Below are 24,423 nucleotides of genomic sequence, written 5' to 3' on the forward strand. Positions count from 1 at the left end.
CCAAATCCTGCAATTTTCCTCAAATTATTTCACAAAATGTCCCTAAATTATATAAAGAATGGTCTCAAAATCAGGGACATTTAGGTGAGATCCTGTCACTTAACACATTTCAAAGGTTTTAGGCCACATTTGTAAAAACCAGTGAAGGATATCTATAAGAAAGTGACTTAGAACGCCACCTGAAGTCGGAGCTCCTGCTCAGAATAGTCGTGAAAAAGCTACCAACCTAAAACTATGATACTTTTATTGCCATGTTAGAGATAAATCCACGTGCTGCCACTGAACTCGGAGATCGAATGCCGAGTTGCCTCGAACGCAGCATTACGTGTTTCTCAGTCAGCTGCTTCTCGATTGGCTACATTCTGTCACAAATGACATGGTCATGAGTCGGGAGTCGTCTCCTTTTCTCACACACACACACACACACACACACACGAGCAGTTGTGGTCGTAAATACTGAACAAGTTTAATATTTACGATTGTTTTACAGTCGATTATCAGAACAAACTCACTCTTAACAAACCTCGGGCCACAGGATAATCTCATAAAACATAAGATAATCTGGTGTTTACCGTCCTTGGTTGGAAAGGAATTAAATCTGAACAAAAACTGCCCTATTGTCGACTAAAGCTTACAGAAATCCGACCAACATGTTCCAATGTATTGTAGACTTTCTGTAGGGTTTTTGGGGAGTTCAGGCTGTTATTGTGTGTGTTCAGATAGAAGAAACACTGAACTCCATTCCTCTCATACCACCTGGTGCTCCCACTATCAGGCTACTAAAACAGAAGATAACATTTACCAAAACCTCAGATGTTGGTCCTCAAGGCCACAGGTGAAAAGAGTTGAGGGGAGTGAAAAGAAGAGACATCACAATGGTAAAAGAGAACGTTGCGTCCAAACGCTGCGTTACCTCCTTTACGCTCTGATAAAGGCAGCAAACAGGACAGGAAGAGGAATTCCTCTTTGATAACAACAAAGCAGCTGCACATTAAAACACTCTGTTAGATATGGTGCAGTGTTCACATATTTGACCAAAACTTCACTCCTCAAACAAATTGTAGGAAACCTGAAGCCAAACCAAGCTGTTCCTACCTTTGATTTTAAAAAAAAACAATGGTTAATATTATTCAAAGACCTTTGCTTAACACCTCTATGGACTTGATCTGCTTTTCAGTAGAAAACCTGCATTTAGAGATGATGGAATTGAATAAAATATGTAGTATTCATTGCAGTAAAACGTTTCACACTCTAAAGTTTGTTTAAAGATCCTTGATTCTCCAGTTTTTCTGTAATGGTCTTAAAGACTCCAAAATCACATAAAACTATTTTTTAAAAAAACACAAAATGACTCAAAACATGATAACAAAAGGACTCTAGAAGCACACAGAATACAAGAAATTACTCAAAACAAGCACATAACAATAACAAAAAAAATCATGAAATTGGAGAAAAGTATACAAAATGACAACAAAATGTGCTCAAAAATAACTTTAAAGGATACAAAACAACAACGAAATGACTCCAAAAGCCCATAAAACAATGAAAAATACCAAGAAATTACTCAAAACAATGACAAAAACACATTAAATGGGAGAAAGTATATAAAATGACAACAAATCTACATGTAAATGAATTAACAAGATACAAAACTGCAACATAATGACTTTACAAACACTCAAAATACAAGAAATTACTCAAAACAATAACAAAAAAAACTCATGAAATTGGAGAAAAATATACAAAATTACAACAAATGTGTGCAGAAATATACAAAATGACTGTAAAACCACACAAAATGACAGAAAAATACACAAAATGTGCACAAAAAATACTTAAAAAGATACAGAGCGACGACATAATGACTTGAAAAGCCCATAAAACAATAACAAATACACAAAATGACTCAACAAATTGACAAAAAAACCACATAAAATAGGAGAAAATATACAAAATGACAACAAATGTACACATAAATAAATTAACAAGATACAAAACTATGACTAAATGACGCTAGAAGCACACAAAGTACAAGAAATTACTCAAAACAATCACAAAAAACAAATAAAATTACAGTCGTGAGTAGCACAAAGCACACTTTTTTTTGGCGTTCTTTTGTGAAAATGACAGATGTGTTGTTTTAGTTTTTAAATACGTCATGCAGTATTTTGGGGTGCGACATTTAAAAAAAAAACCTGTTTTTCGCTATGTAGAAAGAGTATTTGAATAGAACAAGATGAATAAAAATACTTAAAAGAAGTAAAATAAACTATATGTATAAAAAAGGGGGTAAAAAACATTGAAACGTACTATGAGAAGAAAATGAAAAATTACACACACAAAATAAACAATAAACGAACTATTTTGTAAGTATTCATACATTGAAACAGAAGAAGGCTTTTATTTATTTATTGATCAAAAAAGCAGTTACAATAAAACTTATTTTAGCAGCAGTTAAAAGAAACATTAAACATGAATATAGTATAGTTTATCAGCATGGGGAGGTGTTTAAGAATCCATCTGTTGTGCGGCATTATCATACAGCCTGTGATGTTAGCATGTTGCTAACCCCTGCTTTGCTCTCATTCCTGATTTGGCGCAGAGTTGTAGAAATAGCTCGTGTTGCTACGTTTTTACGTCTCTTTAAGTTGCAGGTGTTAACTTTTTACGAGGCAGGTTTCACAGTGAAGAGGCATGTGTGCACGAGTTTTTATATGTGCAGCCATGATTTCATCCAACGATGGATCTAGTTAGGATGCTCTCTGGGGACTTTTGTGTGTGTGTGTGTGTGCGTAGCACAGCTGCCAAAGTTTGCATCATGTCAATGGCAGGGACCTCTCCCTGTGTGATTGCTGCCAAAAAGACATCATGACGTGTGCTAGCAAAGGTATTTCTGTTGATGTTAAACTCACATTTACGCTCTCAGGGGCAGATTGACTAAGGTCTGAAATAAAGGGTGATAAACCAGTTGCTTCTCTAAATCCTTTGATGACACAGTTTCATCACCTGCTGCGAGGAATTCACTATTGCAGCAATGATTAGTGCACGTGCAGAAGTGGTGCAGACCACCCCTATTTAAATGAACGTTTTGTACATGTTGTGTTGAACATGGAGCGTGAAGGAGAGCTGAGTGTACGGAAGTGAAGAAGTTTATGTGAAACAGCAGAATTGGAGGTGTTAGTAGAGGGAGATTATAAAAAATGGATGAATTACAGCAAAGACATAGATAGATAGATAGATAGATAGATAGATACACAGATAGATAGATAAATAGATAGATAGATAAATAGATAGATAGATTCTTTATTCATCCCGCAGTGGGGACATGTGAGTGACGGATAAGTGCATGTGATAAGCGTGCATGGGATAAGCGTGGCTGATGCGCGTGCAACTCTACAACAACAAAACAGCCTGTTCTTCCTACGCGGTGCCATCTTTAACAAGCGTGAGGTGTACGGGATTGATCCCTGGAGGAAAAGCAGCCTCCGGCCATGGAGAGGGCGGATCTCCATGGGCGCTGTGTCCCCCCAGTTTTAGCACGTTCTTAAAATTGTTAATTCATTCATCCCTAATATGATTAGTCACGGTCTGAAAATGCGACCCCTCGGCCGTCTTTCCTCTCCCCTGCCGCGCCTCCTCACAAATATCACTGCTGTCATCACTACGCTAAAAGCTTTGACAGTTACCACATGGTTGTGGTTCGTGGTAAATTTATACAGAAAAATAGAGGCAGCAGTGAAGTCCAGATTTGATGAATTGCATTGCTTCCACTTTATTCAATTATTTGTATGTCCTCCTCCCATTTTTTGCTCCCCTTCTGAGCTCCGCCTACTTTACATATTCATTAGAAGGAAACGCACTAAATGGATTGAGGGCGTATTGTAACGCGCAGCAGCTGCACACTCCTGATTCCCTGGGGTTATTAGCACAAGGAGTGATGTTTGCATACGTTTTAATAGCCCTAAACCTTTAGTGAATCTGCCCCTCAATGCTCACATTACGCCCTGTGATTCTTCTTCAGTTGCATTTGTGGTTTGTGATTGGTCTGTTATTTGTCAACGATCTCTACCGAAATCCCGTTGAAAAGCTTTGGAATGCCAGATTTCACAGATTCCTTCGGGAACCCTCAGGTTTGGCTCGGATCTATTAAACTGGGCCACATGTTTGATACAGTTTATAAAACAGCAGTTTTTTTTAAGCAGCACAACTCAAAGCTTTGAGAGATCCTGGCAGATAAAACCAAGTAACAATCTGGACAACAGTAATGCATTTTAAGCCAGGCTGAATTGAGTCATTGATGCTTTTTAAACCAATCTAAGCAGATGTCTGTCCGTCTGCAAACATAGTTGGAATAATATTGAATCAGCGTTAGCTAATCCTAATAGATTCCCTGTGAGACTCTTTTAAGACAGTGTTTTGTTGTGTTAAGTCCAGTTTTTTCCTGTTATTTAGCTTCAGTGATTTGCATAAATTGAAAAATTGAAACAACCCCACCTTGAAAAGATCGTTGCTTCTTGGCAAACTTTATTACAAATTTAAATATTGTACCTGATATGTGCTGTTTGCATATCCTTCAATAAACAGTGAAAACCAGAAAGCCATAAATAAATATGTGATTATTTAACGGCTTTCTCTTTACAGTATTTAACAAGGAAATCGCCAAGAAAACTACAACAAAAACACACTCAATGACTCTAAAAAACACAAAAAGTGAGAAAAACATACAAAACGACAAGGGAAATACACTAAATAACTTCAAAAACACACAAATCGAGAAGAAAAACATACAAAAAGACAACATATACACACTTCAAAAACAGATAAATATAGTAAATGGTAATTACTGTTAAAAATCTGCAAAAACATACAAGAGAAACACAAGAATTAGAGAAAAATGTACACCCCGACAACAAAAATACACTAAATAACTTTAACACACAAATTGACAAGAAAAATTTACAAAAACCACAAAATGACTCAACACAAACACACACAAAATGAGAGAAAAATATACTAAATGCCATTAAAAATCTGCTAAATTACTCCAAAAACACACAAAACAACAGGAGAAAGATGAAAAACATACAAAAAGACAACGAAAATATGATTAATGACTTAATAAATGCACAGAAAGTTAAAGAAACGTATACAAACTGACAAAAGCACACAAAATGACTCAAAAAACACGAACAAAAATATTCAAAATGACAACAAAAACACACAAACCTTTTTGTTGTGTCCTGTATTAATCATTAGAAAATGTGATGTTTGTGATGAAAATTGCCCGTCTTTGTGGATCCATTATCGCCGTCACGTACGTGTACTGGGAGCTTTTTGTGCAACATTTGTAGATGAACTTTATTTAAAACATCTGTCTGCTTTTGCAGCTGGAGAGAAGATTACTGAGAAGTCAGAATGTAACTGTCGTCGCTGACAAATCCAAAAGTGTAGTGTAACTGATACAGTCCATCCATCTTCCTGTCAACCAGGGTTTTTCTTCTGTTTCACGCACGTTCCGCTTCGCTCAAACGGTGAACATTACTTTCACATGTTACACCTTTATCAGCACAATGGAGACGTTTAATGTGTATGACAGACTTTGTGATAAAAATGTCAGAAATGTGATTATTTTGAAATGTTATAGTTCAGATCATCTAAGGCAGGGATGGGCAACTCTATTACAGTGGGGGGCACAACATTGTGATTGTATCTGATCCAATGTGTGCTTTTGGAGTCATTTTGCAGATTTTATGAGGCTTTTTATAGTGTAGAGTCATTGAGACATCTTATGGTTTTTTTGTGTTGTTTTGCATAATTTTTCGTGTTTTTCTTGTCTTTTTGTGTGTTTTTGAAGTTGTATAGTGTATTTTTGTTGTTGTTTTGTATGTCTTTCTAACATTTTGCTTTTTTGAGAGTCATTGAGTGTGTTTTTGTTGTAGTTTTTTATGTTATTTTTTGTGTTCTTGTAATTATGTGTCATTTTGTTAACAGTTTGTGTGTCTTTGGAGCTATTCTGTAATGTGTTATTGTTTTTTTGTATTTTTGTAGTTATTTTGTTTGTTTAAGTGGTTGTCGTGTCTGTCTTTGTTGTTATTTTGTGTATTTTTAGGATTTCTTTGTGTGTTTTCGTGTACTTTCTTCATTTTGCTGTCGATTTGTGTGTTTTGGGATTTATTTTGTGTATTATGTTGAGCATTATATTCCTTCCAATTTCTTGAAATACAATTTTTGGGGATTTGTTTTGATGGGAGCTGAAATGATTGCCTGTGTCTGATTTAAGGTAACATTTTTATTCTGAAGAAAACCTTTTTAGAACAGTTTTATTGAACAGTACAGGAACAAAGTCATGTAATGATGACCTAATAGTAGACCACCTCACCCCCCAGGATAGACTCGTCCACACAGGCCCTCCTCTCTCATCTTCCTCAGCATCAGAAACCTTAACCCCGCCCCCAGGCACACAGGGAATAGAAAGAATGGACCAAGAATGTGGCTGACCCCTCCTTTTCCTTCTTTATCAGCTCTGTGGTCGTTACTTAAAGGATACACAAACAACGTCCAAATTTTTGTTGAATTACTTACATAAAATAAATCCAAGCATCTCCAGTTTAACTGAATTTATTATTGGGCAACTTTTATCACAGCAGGGACCACAAAAATGTGATTTTTGCCATTTTGGTCAGTGTGTAGAATAATGACCAATCACGTTTCTGTTGTTATTTTGTATATTATTCGTTCACTTTTACATATTTTTGTTCTTTGTGAGTTTTTATAGTCATTTTCTATATATTATCGTTTTGTGTCTTTTTAACATATTATTGTGCACATTTGTTGTCATTTTGTATATTCTCCTCTCATTTTATGTGTTTTTTGTCCTTGCTTTGTGTTATTTTGTGTATTTTTTTATTGTTGTGTGTCCTTTTCAAGTCAGACATTTTGTTGTCGTTTTGTATATTTTTAAGTAATTTTTATGCACATTTTGTGTATTTTTCTGTCATTTTCTCTGTTTTTGGAGTCATTTTGTATATTCTCCTCTCATTTTATGTGTTTTTTGTCATTGTTTAACCATTTTGTGTATTTTTTTTATTGTTTTGGGTGCTTTTGGAGTCATTTTGTTGTCATTGTGCATCTTTTTTAGTTATTTTGTGCATATATGGTGTCATTTTGTGTGTTTTTCTGCTATTTTGTGTGGTTTTAAAGTCATCTTGTTTATTTTTTTCCAATTTTACATGTTTTTTGTTATTGTTCTGTGCTCGTTTTGAGTTGTTTCATGTATTTTTTGTGTTTTAGTCTGCTTTTGAAATAATTTTGTATCTATTTAAAATATTTGTGCTCATTTGTTATCATTTTGTATATTTTTCTCCAATTTGATGTGTTTTTTTTTGTTATTGTGAAATCATTTTGTATCTTTATATGTTATTTTTGTGCACATTTGTTGTCATTTTATGTTTTGTTCTGTCATTTTGTGTGGTTTTGGAGTCATTTTGTATCATTTTCTCTCATTTTATGTTTTTTTTGTTATTGTGTGTGTTCTTGTGAAATCATTTTGTATCTTTATATGTTATTTTTGTGCACATTTGTTGTCATTTTATGTTTTGTTCTGTCATTTTGTGTGGTTTTGGAGTCATTTTGTATCATTTTCTCTCATTTTATGTGTTTTTTGTTATTGTTTTGTGCTTGTTTTGAGTACCTGTGTATTGTTGTTGTTTTGTGTGATTTTGCAATACTCTAAGTTATTTTTGTGCATCTTCTGACATTTTATAGGTTTTTTGTTTTAGTTTGGAGTTTTTTTGTGCCCATTTGTTGTAATTTTTGTGTATTTTTTTTATCGTTGCGTGCCTTTATCCTGAGGGCTGCACAAAATTACTCCCACTTACTGTATTCTATGACTACTAAATCCTGAATTCAGGAACTCCTTAGATCGCATTCTTCACATTTTTACATTCCATCTGACAAGCTAACGCATAACCACAACAACTGCTATGTCAAATGCATCTAAAAGAGGAATGCAGAGAAAGAACAGCTGCTAACAAAACAATAATGCTTATTTTGGGGGGTGAATTATAGGATCTAACGTTCACTTCTTTAGTCGTGGTCATTGGTTGACCAACATAAACACAGCAGCACGTCTCATCTCCTCACGCGACCTTACGTCACGACCGTTCTTAGAAAGTAAACGGAAGCTCGTTGGAAGGAGCTGCAGAGTAATGAACGCCTGTAACTTACAGGAAGAGGAAGTCGTGATGTCAAGACATGAGCGTATTTCCTGTCCGACATTCTTCTGCATCTCTCACACACACACACACACACACACACACAATGAAAAGTAAAATGTGAATATTGTTTTGGGTCAATTTATTATTTGTGAGAAATTAATTACACAACAAATATACACAAAAATGTCTCCAAAAACACACAAAGTGACAAAAAAACCACAACCAGAAAAGACATACAACTATATAAAATGACGGAGAATTTTAGAAAATGACGACAAAAACACATAAAGTGACAACAAATATACGGTACACAAAAATGACTCCAAAATGACAACAATAATACACAAATTACCTTAAAAACATTAAAAGGACAATAAAAAAATACATAGAATAAGAGAAAAATACACAAAGTAACTTCAAGATGACCACAATAATGCACAAAATAAATTCAGACACACAAAACACAAACAAAAATACACAAAACGACAACAAAAAAGCACAAAATTAGAGAAAAGTAGACAAAATTATTACAAAATAAGAAAATGACAACAATAATACACAAGACAACAACAAAAACATATCTAACAGGAGAAAAAAAACACAAAATAACTCAAAGATAATGACCACAATAATACACAAAATAGCTTCAAAGACAAACAAAACAACAACAAAAATGCATGACAACAAAAAAAAACATAAAATGAGAGAAAAATACACAAAATAACTCCAAGATGACCACACTAATACACATAATAACTTCAGACACACAAATCGACAACTAAAACACACAAAATCACACCAAAAACATAACAAATGACAATAACCACAAAATGGCCCCAAAAACATGCACAAACCCTTTTTTCTTTCCTGTATTATTGCTCAGATCTGTCTTTTCTTAAATGTGATTATTAAAGTTTTAATAAATTCCATATTTATTTTACTGACAGTTACATGTTGATCAGGACATTTCACATTCCTGGCTTTGTTTCCTTTTCCTCTGATTATTTCAGCGTCATTCCTTTCTTAAGAAGAGAAAAGGAGGCGTTTTCCTCTGTCTGACCCAATGATGTCATTCACCATAGAAAGATCCTCCACCCAACCCCCAAACACCCCCACCCACCCACCCACCCACCCACCCAAATCGTGACCACTCCTCAGAAATTCCTGAAGACAGACGCATTTGCTGACTTATCTCCACACGTTCACGTTCACACACTTTAGTTTGGTTTTGTTGAGGCTCCAAAGTTAAAAGTAAACTGTTTTAACCCCACATTAAAATTCATGAGTTCACCTTTTGTTTTCAGGCAGGCATAATTGACTTTTTTGAATTATTTTACATGTTTTGGTTGGGAATAAAGTAGTCAACACATAAAATATTACACATATGAGCCCCTTTTCCTCCTTAACAGTCAAATAAATAAAGACAAAACCATCAGCAGAGACGAGAACAATAAACGTCTCTGACAGAAACCAAACAGAAAAGAGCAAGAGAATAAAATGATTCATTTAAGTTAAAGACAAAAAAATATACAAAACAACATCAAAAGTGGACAAAAATAACCTCTGAAGCACAAAATCACCATACAAACAACAAAAATTGTCTAAAAAAATACACAGAATGACAGGAAAAATTTATTAAAACAACAAAAATAACTCAGGAAACACAAAATCATTACATAAATATATAAATTAATTCCAAAATCATGCAAAAAACAACACAAACAAATAACGGAAAAAAAAAAAACTAAATGACAAAAATACTCACAAAATGTTTTTAAAAAAAAATAAATAAATAAAATTAGCACGTGAAAATAAATATGCAACGGTATCATTCATTAGACGTAAAATGGATCAATTCATGGGTTTGAACAAAAAAAAATAAATAAATGAATATATTTTCACTAAAGTCAACTTACAGATCAATGGAGGAAAATTACATGTTTATCACATTGTTTTAATTTGTTGTATCCATAAAATAAAGTATCCAAGTTAGAAATTATACAATAAATCAGTACCTTAATGTTATTTTTTTTCCTATACTATATTAATACATTAATAAATTATTTTCATTGCATTTAGTTCTCGGTGATAATTTAGGATAACATGTAATTTAATTTTTCATTCAAAGCATACAAAGCATACATTCTCCACTGTGAAAATTCCGTTCTGTCTGGTGAAACTGGAGAACATAAGGGAATAAAAACTAAATGAAAAATAATATTATTTAAAGTCGTAAAAAAAGTATTCCACTGAAACATTTCTGGCAAATAATAGAATAATTCCACTTTCTCTAATGAAGGGCTTATTTGATGTTAATAAAGGCAATTTGTGGCTTTCATAGTGATTCCTGGAAGTCCAGGAATGTGACGGATGTGGATGAGTCACAGGAAGGAAGTGAGGATAGTAAAATATCTTTAATTTCCCCTCGTCTGACTCACGTCCACTCAGCAGTTCATACGTGTAGTACACACTACAGTGTGTGAAATGCCTGTTTGCTGAGTCACAGCATGATTTACTTTACATTGATAAAATAAAATAATGGAAGATTAAAGTCTTCATGTGGAATGTTACATAGAGTCATTTTGGTTCTACTGATGAATGTGAATAGATGTATTTAGCATCACTCACACCCTCCTCCTCTTTTCATACTGTTGTCACGTCTGATGAATTAAACATGAGGTGTTCACGATTCTTTCAGCTCAGTTCAAGAAAAACCTCCTCGCCTCATGATTTTTCCAATTCACAGCTTTCAATTCACAGCTATTTGCCCCCATTTACTTTCTGAGTAACACATAAGTTGGAGGTATTTCCTCCTTATTCTTCAGTGGTTTTGAAAGACAAAAGTTTTAGGTTTTTTTAAGCGGCTGCTTCATTTCCAGGCTTTGTGAGGATTAGTTTCAGTCCAGAGTTTTAGAATAATGTGTGAGAAATGTTAGTGAAACAGTGTATTTATGTTGACAGGGTTGAACAAGTAATTATGAGAATCTCTCCCTGCTTTCAGCTTTAAACTTGACAGGAAGTACAACAGGAAGATCATTCCAAGAAAAAACACTTACAGCTACTTTACAAGTGCCACTCTAACTTTGTGGGACCCCTGAATTAAACACACTTCAAAAAACAGACAAAAATAACGAGACAACAAATGTACACAAAATGTCTGCAAAAATACCCAAAAAAACTAAAAAAAAATTACAGAATATTTACTAAATGAAGAAATTGACAAAATGACAGGATAAACACACAAAGTGACCGAAGGGAAAAAAAAAAAAGACAACTTTACCAATTGATGGAGAAATTTAAAAAATGACAACAAAAACGCTCAAAATTACAACAAATATACCCTCAAAAACTAAAAAAATTACAGAAAAATGTACAAAATGACAAACTAATTTACAAATTGACAACAAATGTACACAAAATGACTTCATATCCACAAAGTGCCAACAATAATAGACAAAATGACTTCAGACATTGAAAGTGACAGCAAAAATACACGACGACAACAGAAACACACAAAATGACAAAAAAAATATACAAAATGACTACAAAATAACACAAAATGACAAAAAAAATAGACAAAATGACTACAAAATAACACAAAATGACAAAAAAAAAATAGACAAAATGCCTACAAAATAACACAAAATGACAAAAAAAATAGACAAAATGACTACAAAATGACTACAAAATAACACAAAATGACAAAAAAAATAGACAAAATGCCTACAAAATAACACAAAATGACAAAAAAAATAGATAAAATGACTACAAAATAACACAAAAAACCAAAAACATAAGAAATGACAACAACACACAAAATGGTCACAAAAACATGCGCAATCCCTTTTGTTCTTTCCTATATTAACGCTCAGATCAGTCATTTTTCTGAACACTGACATGAATGTTAATAACACACAAAACAACAGCAAATTAAACGACAGGAAAATACACTAAATTATTGGAGAAAAAAAAGAGCAAAATATGACATTTAAATAATACCAAAAGACAACAAATGTACACAAGACAACAACAAAAATGCACAATATGAGAGAATAAATACACAGAATAACACAAAATGACACTAAAACACACAAAAAAAAATACAAATCAAATTGTACTTTCTACTGCTTTTGTGTAAAACCTAGTTTGAATTTGTTGATTGTGCCTTTAGACGTTTTATTTGATTACTGTGAGACACCTATAGGATTTGTTTTAAATCCTGATATCTTTAAAGTGACAGTACCTGTTTGCGGCTGTTGGAAGTTTTCCACATTCAATTCACACATTGTTGCAGGACAATGTGTGAATTGTGACAGAAGTGATCATGCTGGTATTTACCTGTGGAATTATCTGCATTCCTTCCCGTCTGTCTGCCCCCGCCCCCACCCCCCACCCCCCACAGACTATTTCAACATGTCTGCATTGGTGCAACAACAGAGATGTCATTAGAATTTACAGAGAGCGGCTTTTTACATTAACCCACTGCTGTCACAGCAGGGCCACAAACATGTGATCCAAGGGCCACGTTATCAACAATCACGTCAGTATTTACTGTAAAATAATGACCAATGTGAGCATTAATACAAGAAAGAACAAAAGGGTTTTGTCTGTTTTTGTTTGTTTTGTGTATTTTTGACGTTGGTATATTTTTCTGTGATTTTTATACATAAAAAATCATAGTCTTTTTTGTATATTTTTCCTTTTTTTGTGTGTTTTGTGTAATTTTGAGTATTTTTGTGGTAATTTTGTGTTTTTGAGACACGTGTCGTATTTGGCATTATTTTGTGTATTTTTGGTGTTGTCTGCTATATTTTTCAGTGATTTTTTTTTTGTTATTGTCGTCGTCTTTTTTTTGGTATATTTGTTCCTTTTTGTGTTATGAGTAGTTTTTAGTATTTTTGTGGTAATTTTATGTTTTTGGAGACACTTAAGTGTATTTTTTGTATCGTTTTGTTTATTCTTGGGCTTGTTTTGCATATTTTCCAGTTAGTTTTCTGTATATTGTAGTATTCTTGTGTGGTTTTATAGTAAATTTGTGTATTTCTGTTGTCCATTTATGTGTACTTTTTTGTCTTTTGGTGTCGTTTTGTGTATTTTTGTATATATTTGTAGTTGTCTTGTGTGTTTTTAGAGTTAGTTTGTGTGTTTTTGTTGTACATTTGTGTGTTTTGAGAGTAATTTTGTGCTTTTTGTATATTTTTCCACCATTATGTGTTTTTTTGTGTGTTTCGAGTAATTTTTTGGTGTCATTTTGTGCATTTTTGGTGTTTCTATACGGCCTACTTCATGTCTTCATCCTGTTAAGAAATGTGTTTTGTAATGCATTTGGAAATGATAAATGGTTATCCTGGAGGATCACATGATAAGCTCCAGTCATCCAGGGTGGACGTGAAGGTCTGAAGGAGTGTGAGCGGATAAAGCCAGAGGTGGAGGAGGCTGTGTGTGTGTGTGTGTGTGTGTGTGTTGGGGGGGGGGTGTTCATTCAGAACAGCTGAAGAAAGCCGTGGGAGGGGGAGGCAGGGGTGGTCCTAACATGACATGTGTGTCAGCCTGTTGAAATGTGTGTGTGTAGAGCTCATTCTCTGGGAAACACTGAGGAAAGAGGAACACACTCGAGACGCTAAAGAAAGTTAGCAAAACTTGATTTCTCAGTCAATTATAAAGAGAAAGATTCTTAAAAAAAACTTAGATTTTCATCATTTTAAATCCTTTTTTTTTTTTGGAGAACAATTTTTTTTTGGAATGCTTGGAACCATTACTTTAACTGGTAAGAACAATTTATTTAAAACTTCAATCAATTCATGGTTATCTTTTAAAAACAAGTTGTATCATTTCTTGTCCTTACACAGGATGCAGCTCATTTAATTTATGCACTTTATGGTTAATTTAAATGAAAGTGTTCCAAGTTCCTGAAAAGCATGAGCGCTGCCAGAGGCTTTGTATCGTAGAGGGTGTGGTTAGCAGTGGTTTGTGTGGTTTATGAATGAGTGATTCCACTTTGGAGATGTGATGCTTTTGCTTTTAATGAAACCATCCTTTATACAAATCCCTGCCGTCAATCATTTAAAACACAAATTATTCCCACAAACGTTCCCATGTAAAACAATGTATTGGTAGATATTGTTCTAAAAAACCAAATCCACACGAGTTTTTTTTTTTTTTAAAGACTTTGACCCCTTCTCTGCATCCCATCATGTGAAACACTTTATTTGATTAAACTGGGATCCTAATTCCCAGTGGAGAGATAGAGAGTGATGTGAAGGAGGCGTATGGAATTAATTACTACGTGCCAGGACTAATTCTTCTTCTTCTTCTTCTTCTTCTTCTTAACTGGTAGTGATGGTTCATATGGAATGTTTTGCTTTGCTATGACCTCCGGATTTTGTTTTGTCACAGGAATGTGATCCCCAAACCTCGTACTTTATCTCCTGGTTTAGATTATTCATTATTCACCTGTAATTTTGACCAATGGAGAGGGTGTAACCTAGTAATAGCCTTTTACTAGGTTACACCCTCTCCACTGGTAAAAAAATAAATAAAATACTCTTGCTAATAAGATGTGGCCTGGAGCCGTGGAGACGCTCTGACCGATGACCACACCTTTGATGCAGATGAAGGGTCTCCTGTCTCCAAAAAATGAGGGGGAGGGTGTGTGTGTCCTTGTTTTTTTTTAACTGACTTCTATTGTTTCAAGGCTTGTGATCCAGACTAGTAATTGCAGGCGAGGATTTGCATATATTGAACCCAGTGTGTTGACCTATTTACATACAAACTGAAGTGATGGCAGTTGTTGAAAACAGGCTTGACAGAAACTTTCTCCAAAGTGAGGATTGTTGTGTTGGGCCTGGTGAGGATATTTAATCCGTGAGTGTCTCCTTTCCACATAAACAAAGCTCGTCTCCTGCAGAAAAGAATCGGCTCGCCTGTGATTGTGCAACTACGGAGACATGCGACACCCACGAAATTGAGTTAGGCTGGACTCCCCTCTTCCCCTCTGCCACTCCCTGTCCCCCCCTCCCACACCACCCAACCACTCCTCCCTCACCCCCTGCAGCCCTCTCACCCCTTGCATTCTTTCTGGGTACAGTCGTTCCTCCTCCTCCTACTTCTCCTCCTTCCAATCAGTCTTTTTAACAGTTGCGTGTCTTTGTTTTTCCCACAACTATGTGTGTTTTTTGAGACATTTTATGTATATTTGTTATTGTTTTGTGTATTGTTATCTTTTTGTGTTTTTGGTGTCACTTATGTGTATCTTTGCTTTCAAATTGGAGTAGTCTTAGTGTTTTTAGAGTTAATTTGTGTATTTTTGTTGTCTTTTTGTGCATTTCATTGTCATTTTGTCGATTTTGTGCATTTGCAAGATGCCCATTCTTTGTCATCGTTCTTCCTCCTCCTCCTCCTCCTACTTCTACTCCTAATAGTCAGTCTTTTTAACAGTTGTGTGTCTACTAAACGTTACCGAAATAACAACAAAGATCAAAAAGGGTGAGAGAGGTGCCAGCAGTCTGTTAAATCAACAGGATTGCTGTTTTATTATGTAGATACACACTGACACTGTGGTGTAGACCAGTGGTTCTCAACCTTTTAAAAAAAAGGAGCAAAAATATGGCAAGAAAAAGTAATGCAAATGGGTTAAATTTTAACCCATTTTAACCCCATTTTAACTTTTTCTGCAACTACACCAAACTTGCCATATTTTAATCGTTAAAATATGGCAAGTTTGGTGTAGTTGCAGAAAAGTCACTTAAGTATAGTTTTGGTGTTGTTTTGTATATTTTTCCATTAATTTTATGTGTATTGTAGTAGTATTGGTGTTTTTAGAGTAAGTTTGTGTATTTTGTATGTCCTTTTGTGCATTTTATTGTGATTTTATATGTTTGTTAGATACATTTTGTGTATATTTGTTTATGTTTGTCTTTTTGTGGTCATTTTGTGTTTTTGGGGTCACTTATGTGTATTTTCAGTGCTGTTTTGTACATCTCTCAGTTAAATTGTAGTAAATTTGTATATTTTTGCCGTCTTTTTGTTCATTTTACTGTCATTTTCTCCATTTTGTGTATTTGCAAAATAGCTATTGTTCCTGGGTTCAGTTGTTCCTATTTCTACTCCTTTGAATCAGTCTTTTTTTAACAGTTGTGTGTCTACTAAACTTACCGAGAGAACAACAAAGATCAAAAAGGGTGAGAGAGGTGCCAGCAGTCTGTTAAATCAACAGGGTTGCTGTTTTATTATGTAGATATTGTTAACTAACACTGTGGTATAGACGGCCTCTCACATAAACACGCCTTTGAGTTTGAAGCATCATTTAAAACTGAGAAAGATGTGTCGCTTTGTGAAAGAAACTTCATATTCTATTGAATTTAATGAAGTTTCTAATGATTAACATGTCAAATAAAACCTACATGTTGAGAAATGAGAGTCCACGACCATGTGACGCCACATTGGCTGTGTTTCTTTAAATATTAACTTTTGCATCAAGTTTGGTAAAAGCTACTGAAAAAGTGGATTTCCGACTTCCTCTGAGCTTTTCTTGATAATAGCAAAACTTTACCAACCCCCTTTCCTTTATTTTCAGAGGCCAGCGAGGGTTAGAGATCTATTGTGTTTGCGTGCGTGAGTGTCTGGGGATGGGGGGTGTGTGTGTGTGTGGGGGGGGGGGGGGGGGGGGGGGGGGGGGGGGGGGTCCCCATCCATCCATCCTGCTGTGGCGGAATTTGGGTCAAGGGGATTGAGACTTTATTTTAAGGAGGGGCAACAGAAGCCCCGTATTGTTTGGTTTGAATGAAGCACAGAGCTGATGGAGTTTAACTGAAAAACAAACATTCACCAAGATACACACACCAGGGTTGGGGTTTTTTCAATTACAATTAAATTACAATTGTTTTTTATCCTCAAAGTCAATGGCATTTCCATGGTCAATTACTAAAGTTCAATTACAATTAATCACAATTACTGAGCCTGAAATAAATAACCTAATAAAAGTTAACCATCCTCTTATGTTAGCTTTCTGTTAGCATCTCTAATGATAACGGGTCTTAAATCAGCTGTAAAATACACTAAAAACTAATATCTATCATCTAATTTATCTCCTATCTATTTGTTACCCTGTTAGGCTTCATAATCAATAAAAATATAGTTTAATATTTTTGTTGTGTCATTATACTCCTAGATTTTTTTTTAAATGGGAAAAGGTCGGAAAGCTTGACATGAAACATATTTTAATAATTGTTAACTATATATGTGTAGAACTGTACATAGAACTGTAACATGGTTCCCCCAGTTTTGTGTTAAATTATGATTGACAATTTTTATAGAATTTTCATGGCAATTACAAATACAAAGTCAATTATCTGAACTCAATTACAATTTAATTACTATTACGACAGCTGAAGATTTTTTAACTTACAATTACAATTATAATTACACCATATTTGTTTTTTGTATTTTACTGTTTTTAAATGTAGTGCACTGTTTTTATTATTCTGTTTTTATTGTAAAGTGTCCTTACGTGGCCTGAAAGGCGCTTTTTAACTATAGTGAATTATTATTATTATTATTGTTTTAATTAATTATCAATTACGCAATTACATTTAATATGATATAAATCACAAGAATTGTAAAAAGAGCTCAGTATTTTAGATTTTAAGCTGAAATAAGAGAAATTTCAACATTAACGTGCCCTAGTTTGCATTTCCAGATATACATTTTATATAATATATATATACAAAACAGACAATATCTAAGCATTAAGTGACCTTAAACTTCAATCAACTTACATTTCCTTGATATTATCAACAATTGTTATTTGATTTAGTAGAAAATTTTAAAAAGATTTTGCAGGATTTTGAAAATAAGGGAGTTTGTTCATCAATTTGAGATTAAAAAATGACTATCACGTGATAGAAGCGTGGGAAATTTGTATATTTAACATAGGGTATATTACTAATTGTATTTGTAATTTGAGATATTGTAGTTGATGTGATTGTTTTGTATTTTTTCTTGTTCCTGTTTTTATTGCCGTTTGGTGCGTTTTTGGAATAGTTTAGTCGATGTTTTCAGTAATATTTGTGTACATTTTTAGTCATCTTGTGTAGTTTTAGTATAAACTTGTGTGTTTTTGGTGTTGTTTTGTGTGTTATGAGTCATTTTCTGTGTTTTTGTTGTCAGTTTGTGTTTTGGTGTCATTTCTGTGTATTTTTTGGTGTTGTTTTGTATACTTTTCAGTTATTTTGTGTATATTTGTTGTGTATTTTCCAACTAAAGCTGTGTTTTTGTTGAGCTTCTGTGTGTTTTATTGAGCTTTTGTATGTTTTTGTAGTCATTTTGTGTATTTTTGCTTCAGATTTGTATATTTTACCATCATTATGAGTGTTTTGGGAGTCATTTTGTGTGTTTACTTTGGGGGGGCGCACACTACTAGACCTAGGGCCGCCAGTTTCCCATAACTGATCTAACTGCTAAGCCCTGAGCGCTACAATCTAATGATTTGAGGATTTAATATCAGGATTACATCACTCCTCTTCTAGTCTGAGCACTCAAATTAAAGGAATCAAATTTAAAATTGTGACATTGTCCTCCTCGTTTGTGTTTTTTCTTCTTTTACCTTCTTTTACTTCTTTAAGAGATACTTTTTAGCCTAAGCTTTTGTGTTTTAAACAATAGCATATAAAAGCTGTGGGAAGTGTAAACTGGCTTCAGATTTAGAAAAAATGCTGCATATTGAATAAGGATGGGATGATACTGTATATCATGCCATAAGATTTCACAATGTTAAAAAATCCCGTGTCTTTTTGTTTTCCAAAAGGTCTCAATTGCTACCAGAAAATGTAGACACTAATATTGTTGAAAAAGAACACATTTATGTTTGTTCTACTGTTCTAGTTTAATGTTTTAGAAATGTTTGTGGTGATGGCGTGATTTGTGTACTTTTAGTTTTAGACTGGCATGAATCGTCAACGATTTCACGTTCTAATTTTCAGAGCAGCACTTTTTGCACCTAAAACAAGAAAAAAGTCTATTTATTTTAATTATCAGTTATTGGTTTATATATATATATATTCCTATTGAGTTGAAAAGGTCAAACCCAGAGTATATTTAAGTATGGCCTGAATTAGTCAAATAAAAGCTTGTTTTTTCTTCAAACTGCATTTTTTCGCTTTCTGAAAATATCTCGTATCGTTTATCGTCTCATCTTCTGATCTGTGTATATACCCCCACCCCAAATACTTAGATATTCCTTTTTAAGTTTGAAAACCAATTATGACATTTTAAAATTGGTGGACATCAGTAGATTAACTTAAATGTATTAACCAATTTATTATCAATGCATAGGCAGTAATTATAGCTTTTCCTATTAATCTCCATTAAATTTGAATAAAGAGGTATTTAAGGTATTAGATATCTTATTTGTGTATAATAATAATAAAGCAATTACTGAAGGTACAGCAACATATGGTTAATATTAACCTACAAAGGCAGATTTTGTTTAGATATTTTTCTATCTTTTTGGGTGTAATTTGTGTCTTAGAATAATCCTTCTTTCTTTCTTGACTATTCTGAACCTTTGGCTTCTATTTTGGAAAAGAATTAGTGCAAATAGAATTACATTTGAATGTGATTAAATACTGTAGTCAAACACTTCAGCCTAGGAATACAGGCTTTCTTCTTCTCTTACTTGATGCTTATCAACATCTGGGCTATCTTTGCTATTCAAGATTTCCTTCTCAAGTGATTATTTTTATTAGATGCAGATTGATTTAAGTTTTATCAGCCAAAGATGTGATTTTCTCATCCATAACAAGTTTGTTTAATTGAATGTTACTGGGAAAAAGGCAAGAATGCTTGTACTGCACTAGATTTCATCTAAAAAAGAGAAATTTATTCAACGGCTGACAAAACGTTCTTTCTTTTTTTGTAATTTCAGTGGGCCAGCCAGATGGTGTATCTGTAGCTCCGAAGGAAGACGTCCCTGAGACCATGGAAACCGTCCAAGACGTAGTGACCCCTGAAGCAAATGGTGAGAAAGTAGAAAAAGAGTCTCCCGATGCAAATGAGATTTCCACCATGGAGGAGAAGGCGGCGGAGGAGAAACCTGATGAAGCTAGCGAAGTGGGCTTCAAGAAGATCTTTCGCTTCGTTGGTTTCAAGTTCACACTGAAGAAGGACAAAAGCGAGGAGAAAGACCCCGTCAAGCTACTGACGGTCAAAGACAAAGAAGAAGAAAACCTCAATGGGAATGATGACTCAGCAAAGGAGGACAAGGCCACAACTCCCGAAGAGAAGACATCTGCTGAAGAAAAAGACACTGATACACAAGCCTCTACTGATGAAGCTGAAGCGACTAGCGATAGCAACAAAGATAAAACCACTGACGCTGATGGCGAAGCCCCGAATGCTGATGTTAAAGATGAATTAGCCAAAGAGGAAGAGGCTAAAAATGAAGAAGAAACCTCTCCACCATCCCAAGAAACCACTGTGTCCCCATTTAGGAAATTCTTCAGTGGAGGTCTGTTCTCTAATTTACGGAAGAAAGCTAGCATTAAGAAGACAAAAGAGGAACAGGACAAAGAGGCAAGTGTGGAGAAGGATGCTGGAAAAACTGACGAAACTGTGAATGAACAGGAGGACAAAGACACATCTGAGCAAGAAACTAATCAGGAAGTTCCAGCAGAAGAAAAACCTGAGGCCAAGGAGGAGGTACAAGCTTCTCCAGATGAGGCTACAGATGAAGCTGCCCCAGAGCAGGAGGTCTCAGCTGAAACACCACCACCGACTGAAGGTACTGCTGACGAAACCAAACAAGAAGACCAAGAGGCCGAAGAAAATGTAGTAGAGGAGAAGGCTGTGACAGAGGTGTCCTCAGAAGCTGAGCTGCTGTCATCACAGGAGAAGACAAAGCCCCACGGAAGCCCTCTGAAGAAGCTCTTCACAGGAGCGGGTTTGAAGAAACTCTCAACAAAGAAACACAAGAGCAAGAAAGACACAGAGTCCAAGGCAACAGAAACCTCGGAACAAGCTGAGCAGCAATCCTCCACCGAGTCGGCAGAGCCCCCCAAAGCCGAGAGTGGGCCGTCATCTCCAGAGGAAACAGGAGAGCATGTTCTGTCCGTGGAGACTCAGATTGAGTCAAGTCAAGAAACTGAGGGTGAAGTTGTGTCTGACGGAGAGAAGAAGAAAGAAGGCATCATCGCTTGGTCATCCTTCAAAAAACTAGTGACTCCCAAAAAACGCGTTAAACGACCATCAGAGAGCGAAGATGAAGCTGCAGGTGACAAACCAGCAAAGTCGGCCACCTTGTCTTCATCTGAGAGTGCTCCTCTTGGAGATAAAAGTGTAGAGGAGGAGACCAAGGAGGAAAAGACCTCTGAAGAGGAGCCCAAGACGGAAAACACAGAGAAACTGGTCAGTAGCACAGAGGAGCCTAAAAAGAAAATGGACACATCTGTTTCATGGGAGGCTCTGATGTGTATGGGTGGTCCAAAAAAAAGGACAAGAAAGACTTCTGACTCTGATGATGATGATGATGAGACAAAGATTGAAGAGGATGTCCCAGCAGCAGAAGGAGATCAGGAGAGAAAAACCGAGGAGGCAATTCTCACTTCCCAGAAACCAGAGAGTGAAGGAGAAGGTGTTTCCTCACCTGAACTTCTATGTTCCTCCGAAAAAGAGACCACCTGGGACACACTGAAACGCATGGTCATGTCAAAGAGTAGGGCCAAGATGGAAGAAAAGCCTGAAGAGAATGTAGAAACAGCCCTGTCAGATAGTGAAACACCAAAAGATGAGTCATCTTTCTCCTTGAGAAAGTTCTTCCCGGGTCGCAGAAAGAAGAAGGCTGACAAACAAGCATCGGTTGAGGGTTCAGGGGAGGAGGACTCTGACACACCAGCTGTGGTTCCCCTCTCAGAGTACGACAAACCAGAGGAACCTGAACCAGAGGCACCTGCAGAACCACCAGCAGCAGCCCAGACCACAGTGTCCTCCGAGGAAAGATCACCATCATGGATCCAAGCCGTTGTGGAAGATGATGTACGCGATCAGTTAAGTGACATCCCAGAGGAAGCTGCTACACCAAAGTCTGTTGACACTGACATTGCAGATGATGAGAACGAAGACCGCGCTGCATTTCTTAGAGCTTCTGGACGCTCAGGACGTAGACTGTCCACCGCTGAAATGAAGCCCGTTGATCAAGCTCCAGATGCAGCTACGACGCCAGTTCCTCAAAGCCCCAAGTCGGAATGTGCAGTAGATGTTATTCAAGGTATTGAACCCCAAATCCATGATATTCCAGCCCAGACATCAGCCACAGTAGAAGATGTGCCACTTGAGGTTGCCTCAGAACAAACTGAGTATGAACCAACAATGGAGACGGCCAAGTCTATCACAAACACCCTCCTGAAGCCCCATGCTCGAGAGGAGGCAATGGCTATCTGCACTGGTCTGGGGACCAAGGAAATTGCTAAAGTGTCTGTGGAGAAGCCAGTGATGTCCATTGTAGAGCCGATAACTGTGATACGCGATGCTTTGACCACAGAGGTATCAGTGGACGAAAAGCAAGAAAGCACAGAGGTGGCAGATCTAATCGAGGACCACATGTACACAGCCCAAGTGTTTCAAGTACAAAGTACCGGGCTCGAAGATGTTGTTGAAGAATCCAAAAATAATATATTGGATCTTCAAGCCGCCACTGGGGCTCTTGAACCGCAGATTGAGAATATCGCAGTTGTCAGCACCACTCTGGAGGAAAGTGGAGTCCTTCGACTGCCTGCAGTGAATGCAAACTCGCCTAAAACCGAGATAGTCAGTCCCATAGTACCCATCTCTGAAACAGTTGTTTGTACCCAAAGCGTAGTAGTCTCTGAGTTAACCATCGAGACCAAGGAAACCAAGATGGAAATGGAGCAGCTTGAAGCCATCGGGGAAAACACTCCTGTGAGGGAAATAGTTCAGACTGTGACTGAAGAGATATCATCCACCATCTGTGAAACGGCAACATCTACAACCACAGAAGAAATCGAGCCAGTCATTGCTGAATCGATACAGAACACAAAAACTCCTGTTATCACAGAAGCAAAGATCCTTGTAGCTCCTCTCAGCACAGAATCTGACACAAAGGCAGCATCAGACTCAAAACTAGAACAAGTTCATGCTGAGCCAACCCAGGAGCAGGAAACCAGCTATGTGTTGGAGACTTCACAGGAGACCACCAAAGACGAACCCCTGATCAGTGACGTAACAGAAAATGTAGAGGAACTCAAAAACGAAGCCAACCAGACAGTTGAGATTGAAGCTCAGAGCATGGCCATCACACAGTCCATCATCCAGGATGCTGTAGATACGGTCTTAGAGGATGCACCAGAACCCCAAACGCCTGTAGCTCCAGCATCTCCAGAAGCTCCCGTTCCAGAGACGGCCCAGGCAACATCAACAATTGAGGCAGAGATTGACACATCAACTGAACTCCCCGTGGTCACTGACACACCTGTTTTGGTTCTCTGTGAAAATGCAACATCACCTCAAATCCTTTGTGCTGCAGTGGAGGTCGTTGACACCACTGCTATCGAGGTCACCAAGAACCTCGAAGAAGAGAAGGAAGAACCAACAGAAGAAGTAAAGAAAGCTGTGGAGGTCAAAGTAAGTGAGGAAATCATCATATTGGAAGAGGTCAAAGAGATAAAAGCTGAAAGTCAAAGTGATGAAAAGCTTGGACAGACCAACAAGGACGCGAGCAAAGAAATAAAGGAAGTAGCCGCTGAGGATGTGAAATCAGACGAGGAAATGCCAGAGGCTCCATCAGAGGAAAGCAAAGTGAAAGACTGTGAGATGATGATCCACATGCCAGTCCAGGTGGTGCTGCAGACGGCCCAGGTGTTGGAGGAGCCGTCCGTCCAGGAGGAGGCCGCTCAAGAGTTTGGCACCAACGGCCACGACAGCGAAGACGCCGTCCCGGAACCAGGGAGTAAACTCCCCGTGGTGACAGAAGAAGCTCTAGACGCGTCAGTGGAGGAAGCTTCAGGTGCAGCAGAGACAGAGAAAATTCAGACAACCAAGTGTGCGGAGGTGATGGCGCAGGTGATCGAGGTGATCGAAGAAGCGGTGAAAGAGATCGAACCGGTGTCCTCAGAGATCACCGCAGCATCCTGAGCAGGTGAGGCTTCACTTCTTCTTTCTTTCTTAGTTATTGGTGTGTTGCAACAACTTGAGTAGG

At 36.5% G+C, this 24,423-nt stretch overlaps 1 protein-coding gene across 2 annotated transcripts in view; it reads left to right on the forward strand.

The window, feature by feature from the left end:
• The window catches only part of akap12b (A kinase (PRKA) anchor protein 12b), a 64,573-nt gene that overhangs the window by 35,652 nt on the left and 4,498 nt on the right, over positions 1-24,423 (forward strand). The window contains exons 1-2 of one of the 2 annotated variants that reach the window (XM_028439199.1): positions 13,807-13,983; positions 20,140-24,363. In XM_028439199.1, the coding sequence (XP_028295000.1) occupies positions 13,959-13,983; positions 20,140-24,359 (4,245 nt within the window). In that variant the 5' untranslated portion in view covers positions 13,807-13,958 and the 3' untranslated portion in view covers positions 24,360-24,363. Of the gene's footprint in view, positions 1-13,806; positions 13,984-20,139; positions 24,364-24,423 lie in introns of those variants that run through there. The other variant, XM_028439198.1, reaches the window with a different exon arrangement.

Source organism: Gouania willdenowi, chromosome 24 (assembly GCF_900634775.1).
Source record: "Gouania willdenowi chromosome 24, fGouWil2.1, whole genome shotgun sequence".
NCBI lineage: Eukaryota > Metazoa > Chordata > Actinopteri > Blenniiformes > Gobiesocidae > Gouania > Gouania willdenowi.